At 38.1% G+C, this 20,549-nt stretch overlaps 1 protein-coding gene across 1 annotated transcript in view; it reads left to right on the top strand.

The window, feature by feature from the left end:
• The window catches only part of STK3 (serine/threonine kinase 3), a 144,659-nt gene extending 125,876 nt beyond the window's left edge, over positions 1–18,783 (top strand). Inside the window, exon 11 of the mRNA XM_035546366.2 lies at positions 11,848–18,783. Coding sequence (XP_035402259.1) covers positions 11,848–12,006 — 159 coding nt within the window. The 3' untranslated portion in view covers positions 12,007–18,783. The remainder of the gene's footprint in view (positions 1–11,847) is intronic.
• The last annotated feature ends 1,766 nt before the right edge of the window (positions 18,784–20,549 follow it).

Raw genomic sequence — 20,549 nt, 5'->3', positions numbered from 1 at the left:
GCAGTGCAAGTCTCAAAGACAGTAAGCAGAAAATTCGGTATAATTTTTCACCCATCCAAACCAGATCTGGCAGCTTTTTTCTTCTGGAAGAAGAGAATTAGCTAGTTGGTCCACTATTCGATATGTGTGGTAGTTCAACAAGGCAGTTTGTATTCAAACCCTAACAGCTTTTCTGAAGATGGTGGCTTAAAGCCAAAATCCATTTTTCTGTCACTTGTAGATTCTACATGGAAAATCATTCGAGCTTACAAATGGAAATATCCCTCTTTTTTATACAGATGGAAAGGGGAGAGGAGAGGGAGAGGGAGAGGAGTGGAGCACTGGGGACTCCTTCAGTTATTGCATTTCTACAGTTCTTAAGATTTATTCCTGTATTTTAAAAACAGTTTTTAAACTACTTGATAAGGTGCTGTTTTCTACTTGTGACATTTAATATGTTAACCTTTTAAAGATACTGATTTTTTTTATTTCATCCTTCTGCCACGTAAGGTGAATTTCATTAGCATCAACTCAAGAATGTGTAATATTTGTGTTTTTTTCTGAGTAGTTTTTCTTCAACATTAAGTCCTAATGTCTGCATCCAGATACGTGCAATAACTGTATCAAAAAGTAATCCATGCGTGTTGCTAAATTCATATTTAATACAGAAAGTCTAGGACAGATATGCAGTCTGTCTGACACTAACCCTATGTTTCCCTGCGTTTGCACTCATGCATATGCATTAAATCTGTTGGTGATGAGGGAGTTGTTCACACCCTCTCTGTTCTTCAGGCTCTGAGCAATGACACTTAATAGGCAATCAGACCCATTAATTTGTACCTTGTGTGTGTTCAGTGTTATGTCTCTGAATACAGCATGCCATTCATACTGAGGAATAGATGTGCTGTGAGCAGAAAACCCAGTGATGCATTTTAAATAAATTGCAAGAGCATTGAATAACTCTAGCATTTATATTTTTGTCTTTACTTTGGAAAAGCACTACCCTGAAGACGGTCTTGACAGTTGAACTGCTTTTACAAGGCAATGTAAATTGAAATCAGCTTTTAATTACTTCTGAAAGTGCAGTTGTGAAACATAATTTTATTTAGAGATGAGCCTGTGAACTGCATAATAGTTGACTGAATTGAGCACGGATTTTGTCTGAGTACTGACACCTTGCATTTGAGGAGTGCATTTGTCTGGCTTACATTTTCCTTATCCTTTTTAAACAGTCTAGGAATGTGCTGGATGGATTGTTTGGCGTGAGTTGGAGCTTGATAGGAGCTCTTCAATATTTCCTGCCCTGGTGGTTAGAGTTGGAAATAATATAGAAGAGGCCCTTGGTTTTACTTCAGTTTCCAAATTATGAATGCTAATCAAGTTTAAAACCTAGATTAGATTTCCAACAGTGTTTTTCAGGAGAAGGACTTAGATTTGAAGTTACAGCCATCTCAACTTCAAGTGCAGTATGTGTAGTATTTTCATTGTTGATACACTATGTAATGAATAAGATTTTATGATTATTTTCCTTTACTGATACTATACAATTAATAGGATTTTATGGTATGTTTTTTTTTCCTTTTCTTGACTGATTTTTTTTTTTTTGAAACACAACCAAAATGTAGATAATCAGTAAAATGAATTGAAAAACAGCAGTGGGTAAAGAGGCCAGAAGGATTCTACTGAGGCTGGGGTCACATCATACGTCCAGAGGGTTTGCAGAGCTTGTACCGTTCCCTTGCTGTGGGCTGTATAATTGATGTAATTTACTCCAGAGATGCGGAAGTGGAATAGTGAGTGCTATGAATTGGTACTGGGATTAATTGACAGTGTTGTCACAAAAGCTTCCACAGTACCTGTTTGTATTGAGGTTGGCTCTGTCTAATGTTTTTCCCGCATCGTAATAAACCACAACTATATCTGCAAACTGTAATCAAAAAAACCTGATTAAACAAACTAATGTTCTGCGCTCTGTGGCAAAGTGAGTAGATCAAATGCTGTAGATCTTCCTAGGAGATAATACTGTGAAGGTAAGAAAGCTAATTTTTGGCTTAATCACATGAATGTTTGAGTCGTAGACAAAATATTTGATAATAAAATATTTCTCTGGCAAGTGATTTTGGCAATTCTGGGACTCAGTAAGTGAATATGCCACTGAGTCATTTTATCTTGTTCAGTAAATAAACGAGGTTTCTACACTAATAATACAGCAAGCATCTCACTTTTCACAGGGTGGATTGTGTTTTAGATAATAGAATTGGATTGTGTGTCAGTGTTGAAATAGCCTGCATTTCTTGTTCATTAAAACGATAGTGCTTTTTACTGTTATTTAATATTGCTTGTGTGTTTTGGTTCATGGGCCTTTTGATTCATGTGTTTTAATTATTGTCTTGTTCTATATTTTCATACTTCCAGGATACTTCTTAGTATGATACTTGTAGTGAGAGTAGTGTACTACTTGTTTTTAAAGGGTAAGACACTGTGTATTATTGAAAACCTGCAAGCTTAGTGATATTGTGTGATAGGTTATCAATTTCTGTATTTACTAACTTATTTTAGATCTAATCTAGTCTGGACTAGGAGCAAGACAGCAGCAAATCTGGACATTTAGTCCATTGTAATGTGGATTTCGCCAGGTTGGCTAAAGATTATTTAATGCTCAGTGTTTTTTTAATTAAAATTGTGTTTCATAAACGTAGGGCTGGTGCATTTCATTGAAAGAAAAACTGATTCTACTTCAGCGAGCCTGCTGAAACTCAGCATTGTCTGGCTGATTTGCAGATAAGACTTCAGTGAAACAGCTGTGTTGTTAGGAAGAATTAGAGCGTCCCTTCAGCTTGTAAAGAGATTTTCAAAAATCTTCTGAGTTCTTGAAGATGTTAAGAAAGTTTCCTGATGGGTTTCGATCAGTTTTCCTACCACCAGAGCTGTTGTTGCAGGGCAGCGATCTGGGACTGGGGCCTTGTTCTCCAGCTGCTGCAGGTGCCTGTGCAGCATCCCCAGGCCCTGTGTCTGTGCCCCCCTCAGCTAGGTTTGGCTGTCCTCCTTTCCATCTCCCCTGTCCCCAGGGCATTAATCTGTTTGGGTTTTGTGGGGCAGGAGTCTCTGTTTCTCCCTGCTGTGACTAACAGCTGGGTTAAACTTCTCCTCTTAGCTCTGGCTTTGCCCAGTTGCTGCGTTCAGCTTCGGCCCTTCCTGGTGTATCTCAGGCCTCTATCAAACGATGTCTCCGTTTCACTGTCTTTTTGCTGTCTTTGCTGTATTTTCTTCCTTCCCATAGGGAATATGAAACCTGACTGTTGTTGCCTATAAATTACCTAAGTTTCTGGACATAAGATTTTTCCTGTCCGTCTTGTACCCAAAGCGGTTAAAACCTATACGTTGTCAAACGTGACTGCTAGAATGCTTTCTGCATGAAATGCAAACCAGCAAACAGTATGTCTATCATTTTTCCATTTATTAAAGATGATATGTTATTTTCCTCGATCCTTTCTGAATAGGCTATTTTAAACCGAACTGAGTTTTCTTCCTTATAAAGAATATAACCAAGTCAGGGTTCGTCGGCAAACAAGATAAGAATTTGTGTGTGCATTTAGGGCCGGGGGGAGGCCGTCCTCCCGCAGACTTTCCGTGTCAGGAAAACTTAGTTTTGCTGTATCTGTTTTTGTTTTAGTTTGGGGCATGAACATTCTGTATTTCTAGGAGGTTTGAGATTCGCCTGTGTTGTTCTTCACTAGGACACTGAGCTTTAAGGTTTAGTTTAAAATTCTTTTAGCCTCTTCCATTGCTCTTCAGGTTAAATGCTTTTCTGCGTCTGGGCTTAACTTTGCATGTATGTATCTCGTGTGCCTTACAGAGATCCTGATTATTTAATGTGTTTAATTTTTTTTTTCATATCATCTTAAATTGAACTATTAAAGTAAAATAGCTTTAAGTGATATCATTATGTATTTCACGAATTTGCAGATTTTAATACTGTTTTCTTCTTAACTTCAGGATTTGCATGTCATATTCTTTATGCCTTTAACTTTACTTCTAAATACAGTTTTGCATTTAGAAAATATAGTAGCAAAAATGGAACATCATTCATATTTTATTATATCTTTGCTATGTTTGGGGGTCCTTAGCTGAATGAGTTTTATATTTTTTAATGGTTCTGATCCCAAATCTTTTGTATCTCGGTAGTTAATGCAGTTTGCATTTGCATGTAGATAAACAGAACTTCAAAAAGATGTAAAAATGTTGTTTTCTGAGCATTTTATAAGTGATCTTCTCATGGAAGAATCAAATGTCAAGAGGCAGTGCCTTAGCTTGAAAAAACTTTTGAAGTAACATCTGCATTTATATAGCTGAATGATAATTGCAATTTGCTGAAATGGGATACGGAGTTCTTGTAGCCTTGAGTGTGCTGTGATGTACCTGCTGAGCTAATTATGAAGGACAACTAAAAGTGCTTGCCCTGGGGATTTACACATTAATAAATATAAAATGCTGACTTTTAGGTACTACATATCTAGTACATTAAAAACTCTAGCTGCAGAATTCATTTTTGTTTTAAAACTTGGTATCTATGTGGGTTATATTTGAAAAACTTTATTTATTTTTTTAATCCCCCCCTCCAAAAGCAGAAAGAGCCAGGGGGAGATCCTGTGTGCTTTTAGATCAGGTGTGGCAGCTGCTCTGCTATCAGCAGTGCGTGTTATTTGCCACCCAGCTTAAATATCATCATAAATATCCAGATGGAGTGTTTTTCCTAAGCTTTAGATTATTTACTCTGTTGCGAACTCCACTAAACATTTATAGTAAATTTTGTGGTTAACTGTAGCTTGAGATGCCTGATATAGAAAATCACAGTATTTAAAAAAAGAAAACTGCCAAGGTCTCCCTCTAAGGCATTTCAAACGGTGATTTTTTTTTTTGCTTGTGATAATCTAAAAGTCATTTTGAAAAATGTCTGTGATGGATGATGCAATTCTAGAGAGAGGGCAAAAGCAAATTAAAATATCGTGCTTCATCAGACTCAGTTGTAAGTGTATAATGTAAGAATACACTCTCTAAATGACAGAAGCAACAGAGACTGGTAAGCTTTTTTTTTTTCTTTTGTGCACTCTTTAAATTTATTATCTATCAGATGGTGAAGAATTGATCTCAAAGTTACTTATTAATGATATTTTCTACCAGTTTTCCTGGGATACGTTGCTTGCAGTTTATTTCCCTATGTTCAGGTTCTATTTACATTGTTGTATCCCTTTTAGTGAAAATTATAACCCCCCCAACCACGTGAACATCAGCAGCTTTAGTAGTAAAAACAATGTAAATGATATTTAAACTGCTTAGGATATGATAAAGCATAAACACATACTACATGATGAGTGTTGTCAGGAACTGTAAAATTGCAATATGCAAGAGTTTCAGTATCATTTTTACACTGCTTTTCATGATGACTTGTGTTTTCCCTTAGATTTCAGTTCCTGTAGTCAAGATAGCTCATTAAAGTTTTAGGCTCCTAGGTTTTTGTTTTTGTTTTTTCCCTGAACTATTTAGCCATTACAATTGCAGAAATGCTTTGATTCCGGCTGCCTCCTCATGACTCAGAAATAAAAAGGGAAGTAAAAAGACACCTCCCTCCTCCAAGGAATTGTCATTTTAGGAATCTAATTTTTTATTGGTAGCTTAATGAAGGTTAAGGACCCAGCTCGTAATTTTTGAATTTTAGGATTGGCAATACTTAGTGTACTTAAAGGAAAAGCCCTGGGTAGTATGCAACAAAGGTATGCAAATGATAGCATGCACTAATGCTATAGAAAACTTATTTTTTTGTTGTTGGTGGTTTGCTATTTCAATGTAACTTTGTATGAAGCTGCGAAATGCTGATGATAGTAACACTGAGATTAAGCTTTGTGTTGTTAAAGTGATATACGGTTTTAATATATGAACAGAGAGGGTTCTAGTAGTGAAGACAGGAATTAATCATGGAACATTTATATACAAATTTATTCCTAAAAGGACTTTTTAAAATTAATTGAAGCTGTCCCTGTTTAATTTTCTGTTAATGTCCTGTGCTTATTTTAACCCTTAAAATGCTTAAGGTAGTCCTGTGGAATAAAATTTTGGTTTTATATGTTAGGCTACTGGTTCTGCCCTCCCATACGTAAATTGTCAAAAACAGTGATAGTAAATGAGGTTATTTTTTATATTCATTATATTTTTTATATAACACCATGTTTTGTGTTTTGCAATAAGGATACTCGCTTCTCAAACATACCGAAATAAATTCTGTTCCCTGTCCAAGTTTTTTTTTCTTGTGACTGATTTGCCTGTTCTAGCGACAACAGGGCTGCGATGAGAGCAGCTCAGAGCTCTGATGTGTGGCTAGTGGGTGTTTCAAGTAGGTCATTGCCTCACGATGCTACTACCAGGTCAGTATGTTTTGATGTATATGCACAGCAGTTCTCCCCTTGTTGCTGCATGGGAGCAGCTGAGCAGCTGACGGTAACTGTGGTGTATTTCCTTGCATGTAGGGCTAAAAAAAACCTACTAGATAAGTGAGCTTTTGGGTTGGGGTACGAATTCATAGACCAGAAAAATGATTTGGAGAGGCCCACCTTTTATCTTTGCATCCTGACTCAAGTCTAATTTTTCACGTTGGTAAAAAGGATTTTGAAATCACGAGTGGACCTCATTCCGTAAAAGAGAAGAAAGCTGCTCAGCAAAGGTAAAGGAACAGCTACAGCGGGGAGAGAGTTTCTCTTACCCGAGGCCACTAACAACACAAAACAATCCAAGGCATGCACTGGTTAAATCTTAGAAAGTGCTATAGGCAACCCACTTTTGCAATTGCCATAGAAAATTATTGTTGTTAGCCATTCTGTTGATAGTTCATATTGTAGGAATTACTAGCAGATGGGAAAATAGATGACTCAGAATACAGTATTAACAATCCATATTTTTTTAATCAAAGGCCTCTAATAAGGCATGTTGCATCTGTAAGATTCATTTAAGCAGTTGCTAGGAAGAATTTGTTTTTTCAAGTAAACACAACAAACTTGATACAGATTATTTTTTGATTGAATATCTATTTTCTTAACAATTTAGACCCTGAAAATACATTTGCTTGTTTTCGTTGCACCAGCTTAATGGCAGTATTCCATAATTTAGTTTGATAGACTGGAGGTTTGTAATGGTAATTCATGCATTATGGAATTACTAATGAAATCTAATTTTATCATATTGAAAACATCACAGGCCTAGAGCTTTTATTTACCTCCGTTAGCTGTCAAGGGTGGATTAAGATTATAGTGTGCTACATCCACCAAAACTTTGGATTTCGCCCCCTGAAAAGTTTGGATGGCTACGGATATGTGCTGGCCAAGTCTAGTTAATGAATTCCAGACTCATTTCCAGACCCCTTCGCTGCAATTCATGGTCTGCAGGCACCACCAAGTATCTCAGATACTTATCGTTCCTCTTGACTCCTTTGCTGGACACAGGTAGTTAGGATTTGCATTGCACCCCTTGACTTGATGACTTCTGAGAATCCACTTTTGGTTGTACATCATCTCCTTTCTTTTCACTGTATTACTAGAGAGCTTTAGTCTTTAGACAGCAACACATATATATTTTCCAATTGACCATTTTGGCCTGAATCTTCATCAATATGATTTGACCAGGGTTGCCAACAGAATATGTAAGGTATGTTGTAGGTCCTCCTTCAGGCAGAAGTATTGACTGCAAATAATTATTCTTTGCTAAAAATGCCAATCCAAATGAAGCTGGATGCAAGAAGTTAGACTGAAAAAAATAATAAAATTTGTTGTACTTCCCATGCTGGACTTTAGTTCTAAGAGATGATCACATCAGTATGGGAGGAGAAAATTCCTTCTGTGGCATTGTTTGAAGACATGTAATAAAAAGCAAGCTACCTGAAGCCAGCATTGACCAAAATAAAGATGTTTTCTTCATAGAAAATCATCCTCTGATGAAATGGTAAAACTGCACTGCAGTCCAGCTACCTTCCATTATACCACTGGATTAGCTTTTCTTTAGCTACGGCGCTTACCGCTGCTTCTCAGAAACCCAGATAATGGTTGTGATTTGTTCTGCTGCTTTTTGAGTTCTGCATGTAGCCTTTCTTGGAAAACTGACCCAATTATGAATAAGTTGAACAGTGAGCCAGGAAGAGGCAGACAATTGGTGTCCTACTTGCTAAAAGTTCAAGATGAGGTACACCAGGTTTCCACACTTCTGCCTCCTAAGAGGAGAGTTGTGTTGTGCAACTGAAAACGATAATTCAGCCACAGGGTTAGGTGCCTTGCTTCTGTGCTGGTTGTCTCCATCTCAGATTGGTGCTGCCTACAGGGTCTTCTGCCACCGGCAGCTTGGGCTGATGGAGCTCCTCTTTGCTCAGGTTCCTTTCTTCCACCAGGATTTCACCCTACATCAGGGAGAGGAGGAGGCAGAGACGAGAGCTGCTGGCATTCAGCTTGCGCCAGTGGGAGCTCCTTCCACAGGGATAACTTCTAGCTGGCCTCTTTGTAGGCAGTCAACATCCTTTAATAGAGTTCCACCGGGGCTTCTTTGGATGGGACTGTCTTGAGAATGTCAGCTTGTAGAAGAAATTATTCAGTGTTATCCAGCTTTGCTTTGTATCGTATTCCTTGCCTCCCTTACTCATTTTAAGTCTCTTTAGCTATTAAATTGAGAAATACACCTTTTGGAAGAAAAGGATTTTTTTTCTCTACACACCTACTTTTTCTGCTAGAAACCTGAATATGCATAGCCGCTCTGAAAGACTCAGTGTGTGAAACAGATACACATATCTTTTTAAAATATTATGTATTTATATATTGTTGTATGTAATTGATAGGTTCAGGGGACTGTTGCTTTCCCAAAGCCAGTGATTCCCAGGTGATACAAAGGGTCCCAGCGAAGACAAATGCTCCATTTGCCTTCCAGAAGCTCCATGCACTGGAGATTGCCTCTGTAACAACAAACTACACGGGAAATCGGTTCTGGCTGTTCAAATTGCAGGCTGTTTGCAGGTGAAAGTAAATGGGAGTGCCAACCTCTATCACTTTAAGAAATCGAATCAAAATATTCATCATGCAAGGGAATAAATCGCATAGGGATAATTACATTTCCTGTTTGAGTTGTTTCTGCGCATCTCACTTAACATTTGCTGTTGCATTCAGTGTTTGCTCTTTTGCAAGCTTTAGGGTTCAGGAGGTAATATCTGTAAAACAGACAGAAATCAAGAAAAAAATATTCTGAAATTTGCTGAAGAGACATAGACATGTGTGCACACAAACATACACACATCCCAAAATGAGCTGCAGCTTTTAGATATGATTAAGTGGTTTTCTATGGTGCGTAGAGCTCTCTGACCACTCCTGTCTTATCCAGCATCTGAAGCCAGATAGATGAGGTTCATAACTCTGTTTTCAGATCCTTCGTTTCCCTGTTTTCTGTCATTTGCTTCCTCTGAATGTCCCAAGCATCATCCATTTATACAGATGAGTACTGCAGTTCCCTGAGTCCCCTGGGTGACGTGACTGAGATCACTCTGCACAATTCTCATTCTCTGGATTTAAAAATTCATTCTCTTCGTATTTTAATTTCCAGCCCAGCTGTCTGTGATCCTTAAAGATTATTTAATTCTGTTTGCTGGCTCTGCTTCCTGACTGAAATTTAAATAAAAACGTACCCATCATATTCTTCTCTGACAATTTATTTTAAAAGTATATATATATGTCTTTCAGCACAGAATAATTATGGGATCACATGAATTTGAGTCTACTATGTGCAGTGTAAACCTGATGTCTACAGCGGTGATTCAGAGGGAGTAAGTGGCTGACCCAGACCAGACAGGAGACTTCATCAGTGACACTTGTCACAAACACACAAGTGGTTATTGGTGGTGCCTTCCTTAGTCCATTTGCTAGTCCATGAAGCTGCATATCATAGAATCATAGACTTTTTCCTCCCAGACGTGCTAAAAACCATAGTTTTATTGCTTCTCTCATCCGTGCTGCTTGTAGTCGGTTAAAGGGGAATCAGTGCCGTTATGTCGCCTTATAATACTGCAAGTTCCTCTGACGCCTCACTGCTCTAAAGAATATCCTCACTGAAAAGTGTCTGTAATATGCTGGTTGCATTTACCAAGTGGCTAAAAAAGAACTTCTTTTAATCTCTTCTTTCTCTGAAAGTGGAAAGGTGTTTTTCTGTAAGTGTCTTGGTGTCCGAGAAATTATGATTCTTCTCCCCTATCCTTTCTTGCATTTATCAGTGGGGAGAGGTGTAGTAAACCAGACTGTTTAATTATATGGGTATTTAATTATTTGGGAGGCAACTCCTTCCCTCCTAAGAAACAAAAGGTGCCATTTGTCCTTGTGATGATGAGCTGCGGAGCACATCTGGGGTGTCTGAAGCTGATGCTGGTTGAGGATCTTTGGTCATTGAAGATGTTTCTACTTCTGGCTTCTAATTCTCTCTTTCACAGGAATCTTACTGTTAAAATGACATGGAATGAAAACGGGTGTCTTTTCCTCTATGTTCTTGCATGATTTTCTGGGCTCCACTCCCTGTGGATTATGACTTAAAGTTATTTGTTTACTACGTACAACATCGTGTATTGGTGGAAGTCACAGCACCGGGGTTTGGACCGTATGTAGCAATATGTGCTGCTAATTTACATGCCTCAGAAGCTGATAAAAATAAAGATCAAAAGTAGCAATTCATTTCTCAGGGAAAGCAGATCAGACGGTGTTGATGGAAGACTGCCCTAGATTCATAAACTAAGCATTGACTCATTAGTAGGTTGATTCAGAAGATGTTGTCTTTTTTTTTCCTGAGTTAGGTGGTGTGCTTGTTTGCAATGCCAGCGTATTTGCAAACAAAATGTAGATTGCCTCTTTCCTGGGATGAACTTGTGTGCTGTTTGCAGTCTATTGATATGTGCCACACTCATCTCTGACTGAAGAGTAATTGGCACATAGGCAATTCCGACAAGAGAGAAATGCAGAGAGGTACTCCACTTGCTCAAGAAAAAAATACACAGGCCAACCAAAGGAAGATATTTCAAATGTAGATCCTGCCCTGCGAGAGCAGATGGGGCAGTAACGCCCGACGTGCCCCAGTGCCTGCCGAGATCCAGCCTTTACTTGCAGCAGCCAAGTAGCCAGAGGAGGGATTTACTTGTATGACCCATTGCTCTTAATGAATGAAATGTAATGAACTGATTAACGCTGTGAGAAAAGAGAGTGGGCAAAGGTAACTCCCTCCCATGAATTCAGGAGGTTGGTTTGTGCATTATTTAACCACCCTGCTGGCAGTTTGCCTTGGCTAGCCCTGGCAGTGGTCTGTTGAGGAATGCAGGTGTCTTGTCATTCTTAGCAGAAAGTACCTCCAAATCTGTCAGGCTATTCCTTACAGCAGTTCTCTATTTCTTAAGGCTGCTACGAGAGGCTGAATTCAGTAAAGAAGTATTTCATTAATCAGTATAATGTATGTACATGAATATAATCCTGTATAGTATGGCATGCATTTTTTCAGCCTAAGGAGTTTAACTCCAGGCCTATATTTATTTACAGTGTATTTACAAGGTATGTGAAGTGTTTGCTACTTTTTCTTTTTATTAACTGTACTGCATATGTGTGTGTGTTTGCATATGCTATTAAATTATTTACTGTGGAGCACACTAAGGCTTCTGACTGCATGAACAGTGATATATGTATGTATACACACACAGTATGAAAAAAGACATTGCAACTGTAAATTAAAAGGTTATGAAAGGTGGTTTTCATTTTTATCGTAATACGTTTTTAACCTATTTTGTGTTTTTGTTTGTTTGCCTGTTTGGTTGTTTTACAGTTAAAGAATCTAAGTTTAGAAGAGTTACAGATGAGATTAAAGGCTTTGGACCCTATGATGGAACGAGAAATTGAAGAGCTTCGTCAGAGGTACACTGCAAAAAGGCAACCTATCCTAGATGCAATGGATGCCAAGAAGCGGAGACAACAAAATTTCTGAGTTTGTTTTACTTTCAGAGATAATGCTACGAGTCAATGTGGACACTGGTAACTTTATAAGTCTGAAGGAGTTTTAAAAATCCAATCTTTTCAATTTTCCTTCACAACCGATGACAATTGGAGCAGTGAAAGAACACATGGTGTTCTCCAAAGGCAGTGAAACACATGACCGCTCGCTGTTATTTTCAAATGTTTAATGTAATAGAAGTTTAATCTGTTACTTCCCAATCTTTCTTTTTCAGGTGTATTGTGGTAACTTTGTGTTGTACATTAGGAGTTGTGTTTTGGAGCACCTGGAACTATTTCTTGATTGTGCAACACTACAGAGCCTTATGTTGCAATATATTTTCCTCCCACTTAGTAGCATATTTATTATGTAATCTTTGGTTATCCTATTTATTTTATGCCTGTTTTCTTTTTATTAGGAAATGTTAGGATAATATTGTGGAGAGCAGAGCCAGATAAGATAAAATTAGTATTGTAGTATAATGAAAAGAAGCTCACCACTATATTGTCTTTTAAAACTCCGATTTCAGCAATTGTCCCAATTCAGGACAGCGCTTGAACATGTCCATTCCTATCAGTACAACTTTAAGCGTAATCTAAATAATAAGCACATGTTCTCTGTTCTGAATCAGGGATTGTAGCTGTAGTTGAGCAATACAATTGCTACACTCGAGACCATTCTTTTAAATAATATTTCTATCATTTTTATGCACACCGAATGATCTCTCACTAAACAAGAAAACAAGTGCCTAATTGGTTTTGATTTTTCTATTGTTCAGGAGAAGCAATGCTTGCAGTCACTCCTGCAGTGTAAATTTTCAATTGCTATCGCAATTCTGACCAGTATAAACCCCTGTTTTGCACCGTAGTTTTATAATGAAGTAACAGCTACACTTTCTGGATATGTGGGATTATTTTTTTTTTGGTTCATTTAATTTTATAGCACTATTTTGAGGGGAGAGGGGAGTTATTAGTGGTTTGGGTTTGGTTTGGTTTCACATTATAGACATTAAGGGATAGTAATTTAAAAGCCAAAGAAAATCAATTGAATACTTACACATAGTAAGTACTGAAAAGAAGCAATGTTTTGCAGTCCTCTGAGGGTTCTGTCCTGCAGTCACTGAACATTCAAAATTCCTGTAGTCTTCTGTGGTAGATTTTGGGGAATCGGAAATGCAGGACCAAGCTCTTAATACCTTTTTACAACTTCTTCTGTCTGATTTATATTGTGTGATATCTAGTAGGTAGAATTTACAGCATTGCAAGAACTATTTCAGACTTAGCCGAAAATGTGATCCACTTTCTGAACAATCTACTGTGTTCTCTATTGCAATCTTTACGATTGTTGCCTTTTGTGTAATTAACTTTACTGTGATAGTCATACTTTTTTTAACAGTACAGCTGAAAAGACCTTTACTTTCAACCTCCAGCTGTTAAGCTTTTAATGGTGACTACTGTACGGGCATCTTCTGTTGAATGTTTTCTGGAAGTTAGTAATCATCTCATACCTCTTAACATTTACTGTCATCATACGTGGACCATTTAGACAGAACAGTGCAGATTTTGGAAATGGTGCATTAGATCACAAAGCTTATGCAAAAGGAAAACAATAGATACTACAAGATCAGCATATTACAGCCATGCTGGGACCAGTATTTGGTTTGAGCTGTATCACAGCCATTGTTGTCACTGTCATTCTGTGTGTGTGTTTGCGTGCATGCCACGCTCTAATTTGTAAACCCTAGAGTCAAATAAATTTTAATTGTGATTGTTAGAACATCCTTACCCTCAACTCTTTTTATGTTTCTTGAAATAAAGACCACCCCTTATGAAGAAGCAAGAGCACAGAAGATCCATAAAAAATTACTTTAGGCAAGATAAATGCACCTTGTATTCTTATGCCTCACATTTATACAATGAAATGATATAAAGTAAAAAAAATAGCATAATCATATCATCGTATCATTAGATTATAATCATAATGCAGGAAAAATAACAGTGGCAACCCCCTCATTTGTGTGGTTCTTATTTATTTAAAACTCATTAATTCTTCAACTTTCTGGTGTGTGTGTGTATACATATATACATACAGACACGCACCCATATATAAGCAGAAATCTAGAACAGGAAGATTTAAACTATCAGGAGAGGAACCTAACTTGCCTTTTGTTGGTGTGCCTTTTAAGCGAAGTGTCATTGTCCAGACACTCTTGCTCGCATCATTAGCGGCTTTCTTTCCCCTTATTCTCTGAAACTTTTCCCAGCAAGAAAGGGCTTTGATTTGAATAATGTCTTTACAGTGTAATGTATAATGTAATATAATGATCACAATTTTCATATTTTATGTATTCTGAAAGCTTTTTAATGCAGTGAAAGCTTTTTAATGCAGTGCGCTAAATATGAATTAACTGTCCAGCAGGACTCCAATAAAAGGCCATTTTAGACTAGAAGTGTTGCAGTCTGACATCTGAAAGGTATCAGAAGATAAAGGACATCCTCTCTTCACTCCTGATCTGTCTGCATAGAAACAATTCGTGTAAACTTTGTGCACTAGCATACCTACATGCAGGAGAAAAATCTGAAAGCCATGAAATAAATAAAATGCAAAAGAAAGAAACAAGCCACTTAAAGGTTAAAAAAAAAAAAAAGCTTCTGAGACACTGTAACCTGGGTAGATACAGGAAGCTTGTGACCAAAGAACACTTCCACCAATGAATATGAAATTATTCATGTTGCCCTTCTGGGATGTGCACACTGCAATCAGTGTCAAAGCTGTCTTTGGCTTCAGAGGCCAGAATATCAGGCTCTGAATGATGATATCAGGCTCTGAATGATGTGCAAGCATAATATATAGAAATAGGTTTCATATTGAGAGATGGACACAACTTATTTTTTCTTTCCTCTGTTCATACAAATGAATCAAATCATCCATGTTGATAGCTACACATCTCTACTGGAGGGTGAGCGTCTCTGTAGAGGAAAGCAGATAGCACAATAAACAGGACATTTTAAAAGCAAGACTTGGAGGAAATCTGGTAGAACTACTGACAAGTTAACCTTCAGTGAGATTTTAATTGAGCGATTTCTTGTTTGTTTCTGACTTTGTTTAAGTTTAGGAAGGAAAAACAAAGAAAAAAAAAAGAATTACTTATTACTAAACATTTGTAATAAAAGCTAATTTTTCATGTATAATGTTGTCTTGTTGTTCATTCTAACTGAAGGTAATGTTAGTGGTAACTGTTAATGTTCGTTTACACAGCCATCTCTCATGTTTTTGTTTCCTTTCTATATTATTCACAGTGTACTTCTGTTATACTCACAGAAAACCACATCTTTCAAAGTCAGCTCTGGAAGGGATTTTTCCAGCTCCAGACATTGCTGCAAAGTCTAGGAGCCTGAGGATCTCAGTGGAAGAGCATTAGGCCAATCTAAGGAAAGAAATCCTCAATTGTTTGTGGAGGTGTCTCTCTACAGTCTCCACTTCCTAATGGCCTAATCCTGAGAGACCCCAGTAGGTTGGAGGTATTCGTAGACATCCTTTACTTAGAGGTTTGATTTTCTAGGGTAATGAGAATAATAGCTGATGAATAGTCTTAACTGGGGAAAGCTACAACATTCAATAACTCAATTTTGATTCCATACCCTATGTCTCTTCTGATTTTTTTCTTTAATTATTCTTCTCTGAGAATTTGCCCAAAAAGATGCTTTAGTATAAGGGACTCATGAATAAAACTCCTTAGACAGTCACACTATCTTTGAAGTGACAAAATTCTACTGCTAATCTTAATTAATCTGACAGTTATTGGATATTATAATTATTTACTGTTTATCCACAGTAAATAATAGCTTGCCTGTATTTGCCCAGGTATATTCAGAGGGGAGGGAGTGTACAGTGGCTCAGGCTGTGTCCATCTGCACAGTGTTGAACTTCCAAATACAGGAGTGGCTGATGATAAATGAATCAATGCACAAGTCCATGAGATAGCATTAGTCACTATTAACAGGCATTGGTGCTTCTAAGTGGAATGTATTCTGTACAAATTCTGTACAGCACTCCGTGTGCATGCTGTTTTATCAAATGATGAAGGTTGCATTTTCTTTTTTAATTGTATTCATGGATATAAAACTAATTAAAAAGACCATATAACATGAGGAAGCCTTTATTTCTTTGCATTTGTAAGTATTCAGGGCTCCATCTTACTGTGGTGTTTCTTTCTGTACTTCAGAAGGCAAAGGCGGGTGTTCTCTAACATACAGCAAGTTGGGAAATTGGTTTAGGGAATTTTCTGTACCAGGCTGTGGTGTGACAGTGTTTTGTCCACTATGGCCAATGAAAACCTTGGAGAAGACAAGTCCTGGGTAGCAGGTGATTTTTCCTGCCCGTGTTTTGTACCAGGTGTTGTCGTATTGTAATCCTTTTTGGGAAAGGCAAAATTACATTGCTGGCCCAGCGTAAGGTCATTAAGTTGCACATGGCAATTAGCCCCGTTAAGTTTGTTGTAAAATACATTTTCTTCACAAACCTATTTTCTTTTTATTGTTTTAGTGTATTCCATATGGAAAGGGACTCCTATTTACATGGTGTGCCTCATCTGTTTTTTGTTTTCCTTTGTTAGAGTGTTTAAAGAATACTCATTAATTCCTCCTGGTTTGCTTCTCCCCTTCCCCCTGCTCAGGAAGACAAATGTGGGCAGTACTTCTAAGAGCTTTCCCTTAGTCAACTGTTCTTGGGATGTTGTCCCACCAATGCCAGCAACAGCATTTATTCTTTTCTTCAGTGACCAGAGATCATTGAAGCAAAGTCCCAGCTGCCCTATTTTCCCATTATTTGAAGATATGGTATGTTCAGATCCTAATCAAAACTCTCTTTTTTCAGAGTATTTGTTAGTCCCAGACTGAATAGGTACTAAGTGCTTTTTTCCATTGTTTGCTTTACAAATTCCTCTGTGTGGACTCATTGTTAATTTCACTAGGTCTTAGAGAGTCTTCCAGGTTAGAGGAGATAACTCTATTTGTCATAAAAACAGGAAGGAAAAAAATTCTTCAGGGAGAGAAGAAACACCATATGGCATTTGCACCTGGTCAGGTTTCTTCCAAGGCTAACTATGGATGTTAGGAAAAAAAAAATACATTGGCTGACATCAGCATCTACGTAACTTACTGTTCCATATCCGTGTTTCACATCTGACTTGCTTCCATTAAAGTTTGTTGTTTTTTATGTTTGTGCTTTGTTATTCAGTTGCCACTTTTACAGGTAGTGTTGTTTTTTGGTTTTGCTTTTAATTTATAAATGAAAACATACCATAACAATGTCAAGTAAATAAACCATGGGGGGAAACAAAACAGAAAAACAATTGAAGTCACTGAAGGGATGATTCTTTCTCTTCCTTTCTTTCTCTGTGTGTTCAAGCCAATGCCTGTGGTCAGGGAGGCCTTGGAAGAGCCAGCTCACCATCCTAGGGTCAGGGCCATGCTGCGGTGGCAAATGGCTTTTGATGCAACTTTGCTTTGGTGGCCGGACTTCAACCTGGCCTGGTGCAGATGTAGGTATGCCCACACGATTGTCAAAGGTGTTTGAAAATCACGTTGAATCTTTGGAAAGGAAAAAGTTCCTTGTGTCCATTTCTATAATGATGTACAAAAAAAAAAAAAAAAAAAAGCTTGGTGGCCATTAGGAAATAATCTTAGCACAGTGGGAGAGTCTGTGTAATTGAATCAAGTAACAATTCCTTACCCTACACTACAACGTTTCTTAGTCCAGTTGTGCCATTCCTTGGCTTCTCAAGGTTTCACTGTAGGCAATGGGTTTATCTTTGATGGAAGTGATGGTGGGAGCAGGAAGCTTGCACGTGCTAGGGGCAAACAGCCGAAGATCTCGCTTGGTGCATGACCACATGCTTATGTACCTGGATATATGTTTTACTTGGTCAAATTAATTAAACTGTATGGTCTTTACTAAAGACCCAGCTTGCTCAATGTGGGTATTCTATATATGTATATATATTTTATATTACAAAATCTCTCCCTGTCCCATTCCCAGAGAGAAACACAGCCCCCTAATCACGTTTCTCCCCTCAAAGACAATATTTGGAACTGCCTGGTATAATCGATGTAATCCTTCTCTCTCTGTACACAGGTGTGCACATATACACACACAGACACACACCCTCTGCCCCTAGCTCATTCCTTCACTCACTTCTGGTCACTTCATGTCTCTGGCCCTCGGATATTTATGGCTCGACGCCTTTCCCTCTTGAGATTTTTCTGCTGCTTTGCACTCCTCCTGGACTTCCAAAGCCTGCATGGTTACTGTTAAGGAAAAACGCACAGCAAATACATCAAAGAGGAAGACCAAAAGCTTTTGATTTGATTTATCTGACGCTAAGCCTTTAGTGTGATGCATCAATTGATATTTCATTTTTATTACAGTACAATTGGGTATACAGACTTAACAGCGAGAGGTGTCCTTTTGATCTCTCACAGCACATGAAAACAGGTGTCATAGTCCAGAGATTATGTAGGTCAGAGATTATTTGAGGAAGGATTAAGTAGAGTTACCATTTTTCTTAGCAACCATATCCAAAAGCATGAGATTCTTTTTAAAATGTGGGCCTTAATTCAGCTTGTAGATAAGTCATATTTAATTGTCACATACCCTTTCCCTGCTGAAACTCTGGAAGAAGGACAGAATTTTTCAAGTGCTTTGCATTAAAAAATGCAGAAACAAACCAAACTCTGTACTTATAAATACAGTCAATAAAATAACTTCTGAGTCTCTTAAAATCCTGCTTTGTTCTCTTTTTCTGTTAGTTTATCTTTGCAGAATAAAGTTCTTGAGAGTCTCCAGAAAATAGCAGGGTGACTGGACTAATATTCAATACTGTACTGACTTGTACGCACACCTAATTAATTATAATCCAAATCTGATTTACCTCTGAAAAGTAAGCAGAAGTCTCCGATGCAGTAAGTACTGGTGCTGTATTTCAATAAATACAGCTGTACTTCTGAAATACTGCTCGTATTCCAAGAATCTCTTTGATCCCATTAGAAACCTGAACACACCCAGAAGTGATTTGGTAGCCCCCTATGGGTTTGTGCTAGAAAGGGCTGATGGGCTCTGCATCTCTTGTGTTTTTCCAGCAACCTCTTACTGCCAAGGAAGCAGAGCCACCACCGACTGCTCGGCTTTCATACAAGCCCATTAGCTTTTGGGGTTATTTGTAGTCCACAATTTCATGTGTCTGAAATCAATGGCAATAATGTTGTGTTTGATTCAAGTCAACCTATGTCTGCTGTTTAGTGTAGTTGTGTTTTGTTGACACAGATGTTTAAGCAGCCCTCAGCTATATAATTATTGGGATAAATTTTGGGATTGAGAATTGGAATTTGGAATTGAGAATTAAAAATTGGGATTGAGAATTTCTATAGTCATAGGACCAATAGCCCCACATCCCAACAGTTAATGCAAATTTATCCAAGAGTGAGTACAATTTTGAAGCCTTTTAAACGTGGTTAACATTGATTTATTCAGCCTATCAACTGACATAATTTTTATACATCTCATAGCACTTATCTTCAGTTACTGCCTCCACAAAAAGCACAATAATTAGGTCTTACCTTGCAGCTGAAGTAGGAGGGAGTCTTATTAGCAAAATGTTTGACTAATAATTTATTTTGTAGACAGACATGCTGAACTGAAGTGTTTAGTTCAGCTCTTTGCTCCAGAACAAGGAACGGTGATTAAGTCGCATTTAAGAAGAGATTACTCTCGTGTTTCTGAGCCATCTTCCACCTTCTGTACTGTTCAGTGGAAATGAGGCTGCTCAGGACTGAACGTGTGCAGTGCTGCAGATCTCCAAAACTACTGGGTTACCTCATCACAGCAAGCAACAGAAGCTTATTTGCCTTTTCGAGCTGCTTCCATTCATGTGTGGGTTTGTTTTTGGTTTTGTTTTCTCAATGTATAGGATAAATGTTTTTATTTTAAAAGCCCAGTGCCCAAGTAGCTTACTCTTTCATTCACCGCAGCTTTTTTCTCACCTTCTCCAGCAGGATGAAGAGATGCATTTTGCTTTTAGTTGTGTTCTCTAAGGAAAGAAAAGTGCCTGATATTCCAGATATCTTGATTTGGGAAACATTAGCTCTCTGTCAAAACACGCAGTCTTTCTCTTCTATATTCTTGGTATGCCTAGACTGACCTCTCTGTGCATCTAAAGGGAAATCACTGAAGAAAATCGAATGCACCTAAAAACACCTGCTGCCTCCCGCTTCCAGCATCACTCCTGGCACATTGCATGGTTTCATTGCTGCTCCCGGGGCTTCACTGGGACCAGAAGATCCCATTCTGACTCAGGTTTGCCTGAGAGGGGGCTCAGGGCTGTGGCCCACGCTCACGGAGGAGCTGCAGGAGATGGCGATGCTGCTGCTACCTGGTCTCTGGCTGTCGGAGCTCCTCACCCTCAAGGAGTGCAAAAAAACAGTTGTCCAGCCCCGTAGGTAGCTCACCTTCTGGCTGAACGTAGGGGGTTGGAGACTTGG

This window comes from Cygnus atratus, chromosome 2 (assembly GCF_013377495.2).
Source record: "Cygnus atratus isolate AKBS03 ecotype Queensland, Australia chromosome 2, CAtr_DNAZoo_HiC_assembly, whole genome shotgun sequence".
NCBI classification, from domain to species: Eukaryota; Metazoa; Chordata; class Aves; order Anseriformes; family Anatidae; genus Cygnus; species Cygnus atratus.
Note: the sequence above shows the minus strand (reverse complement) of the source record. Positions and strands in the feature narration are given on the sequence as shown.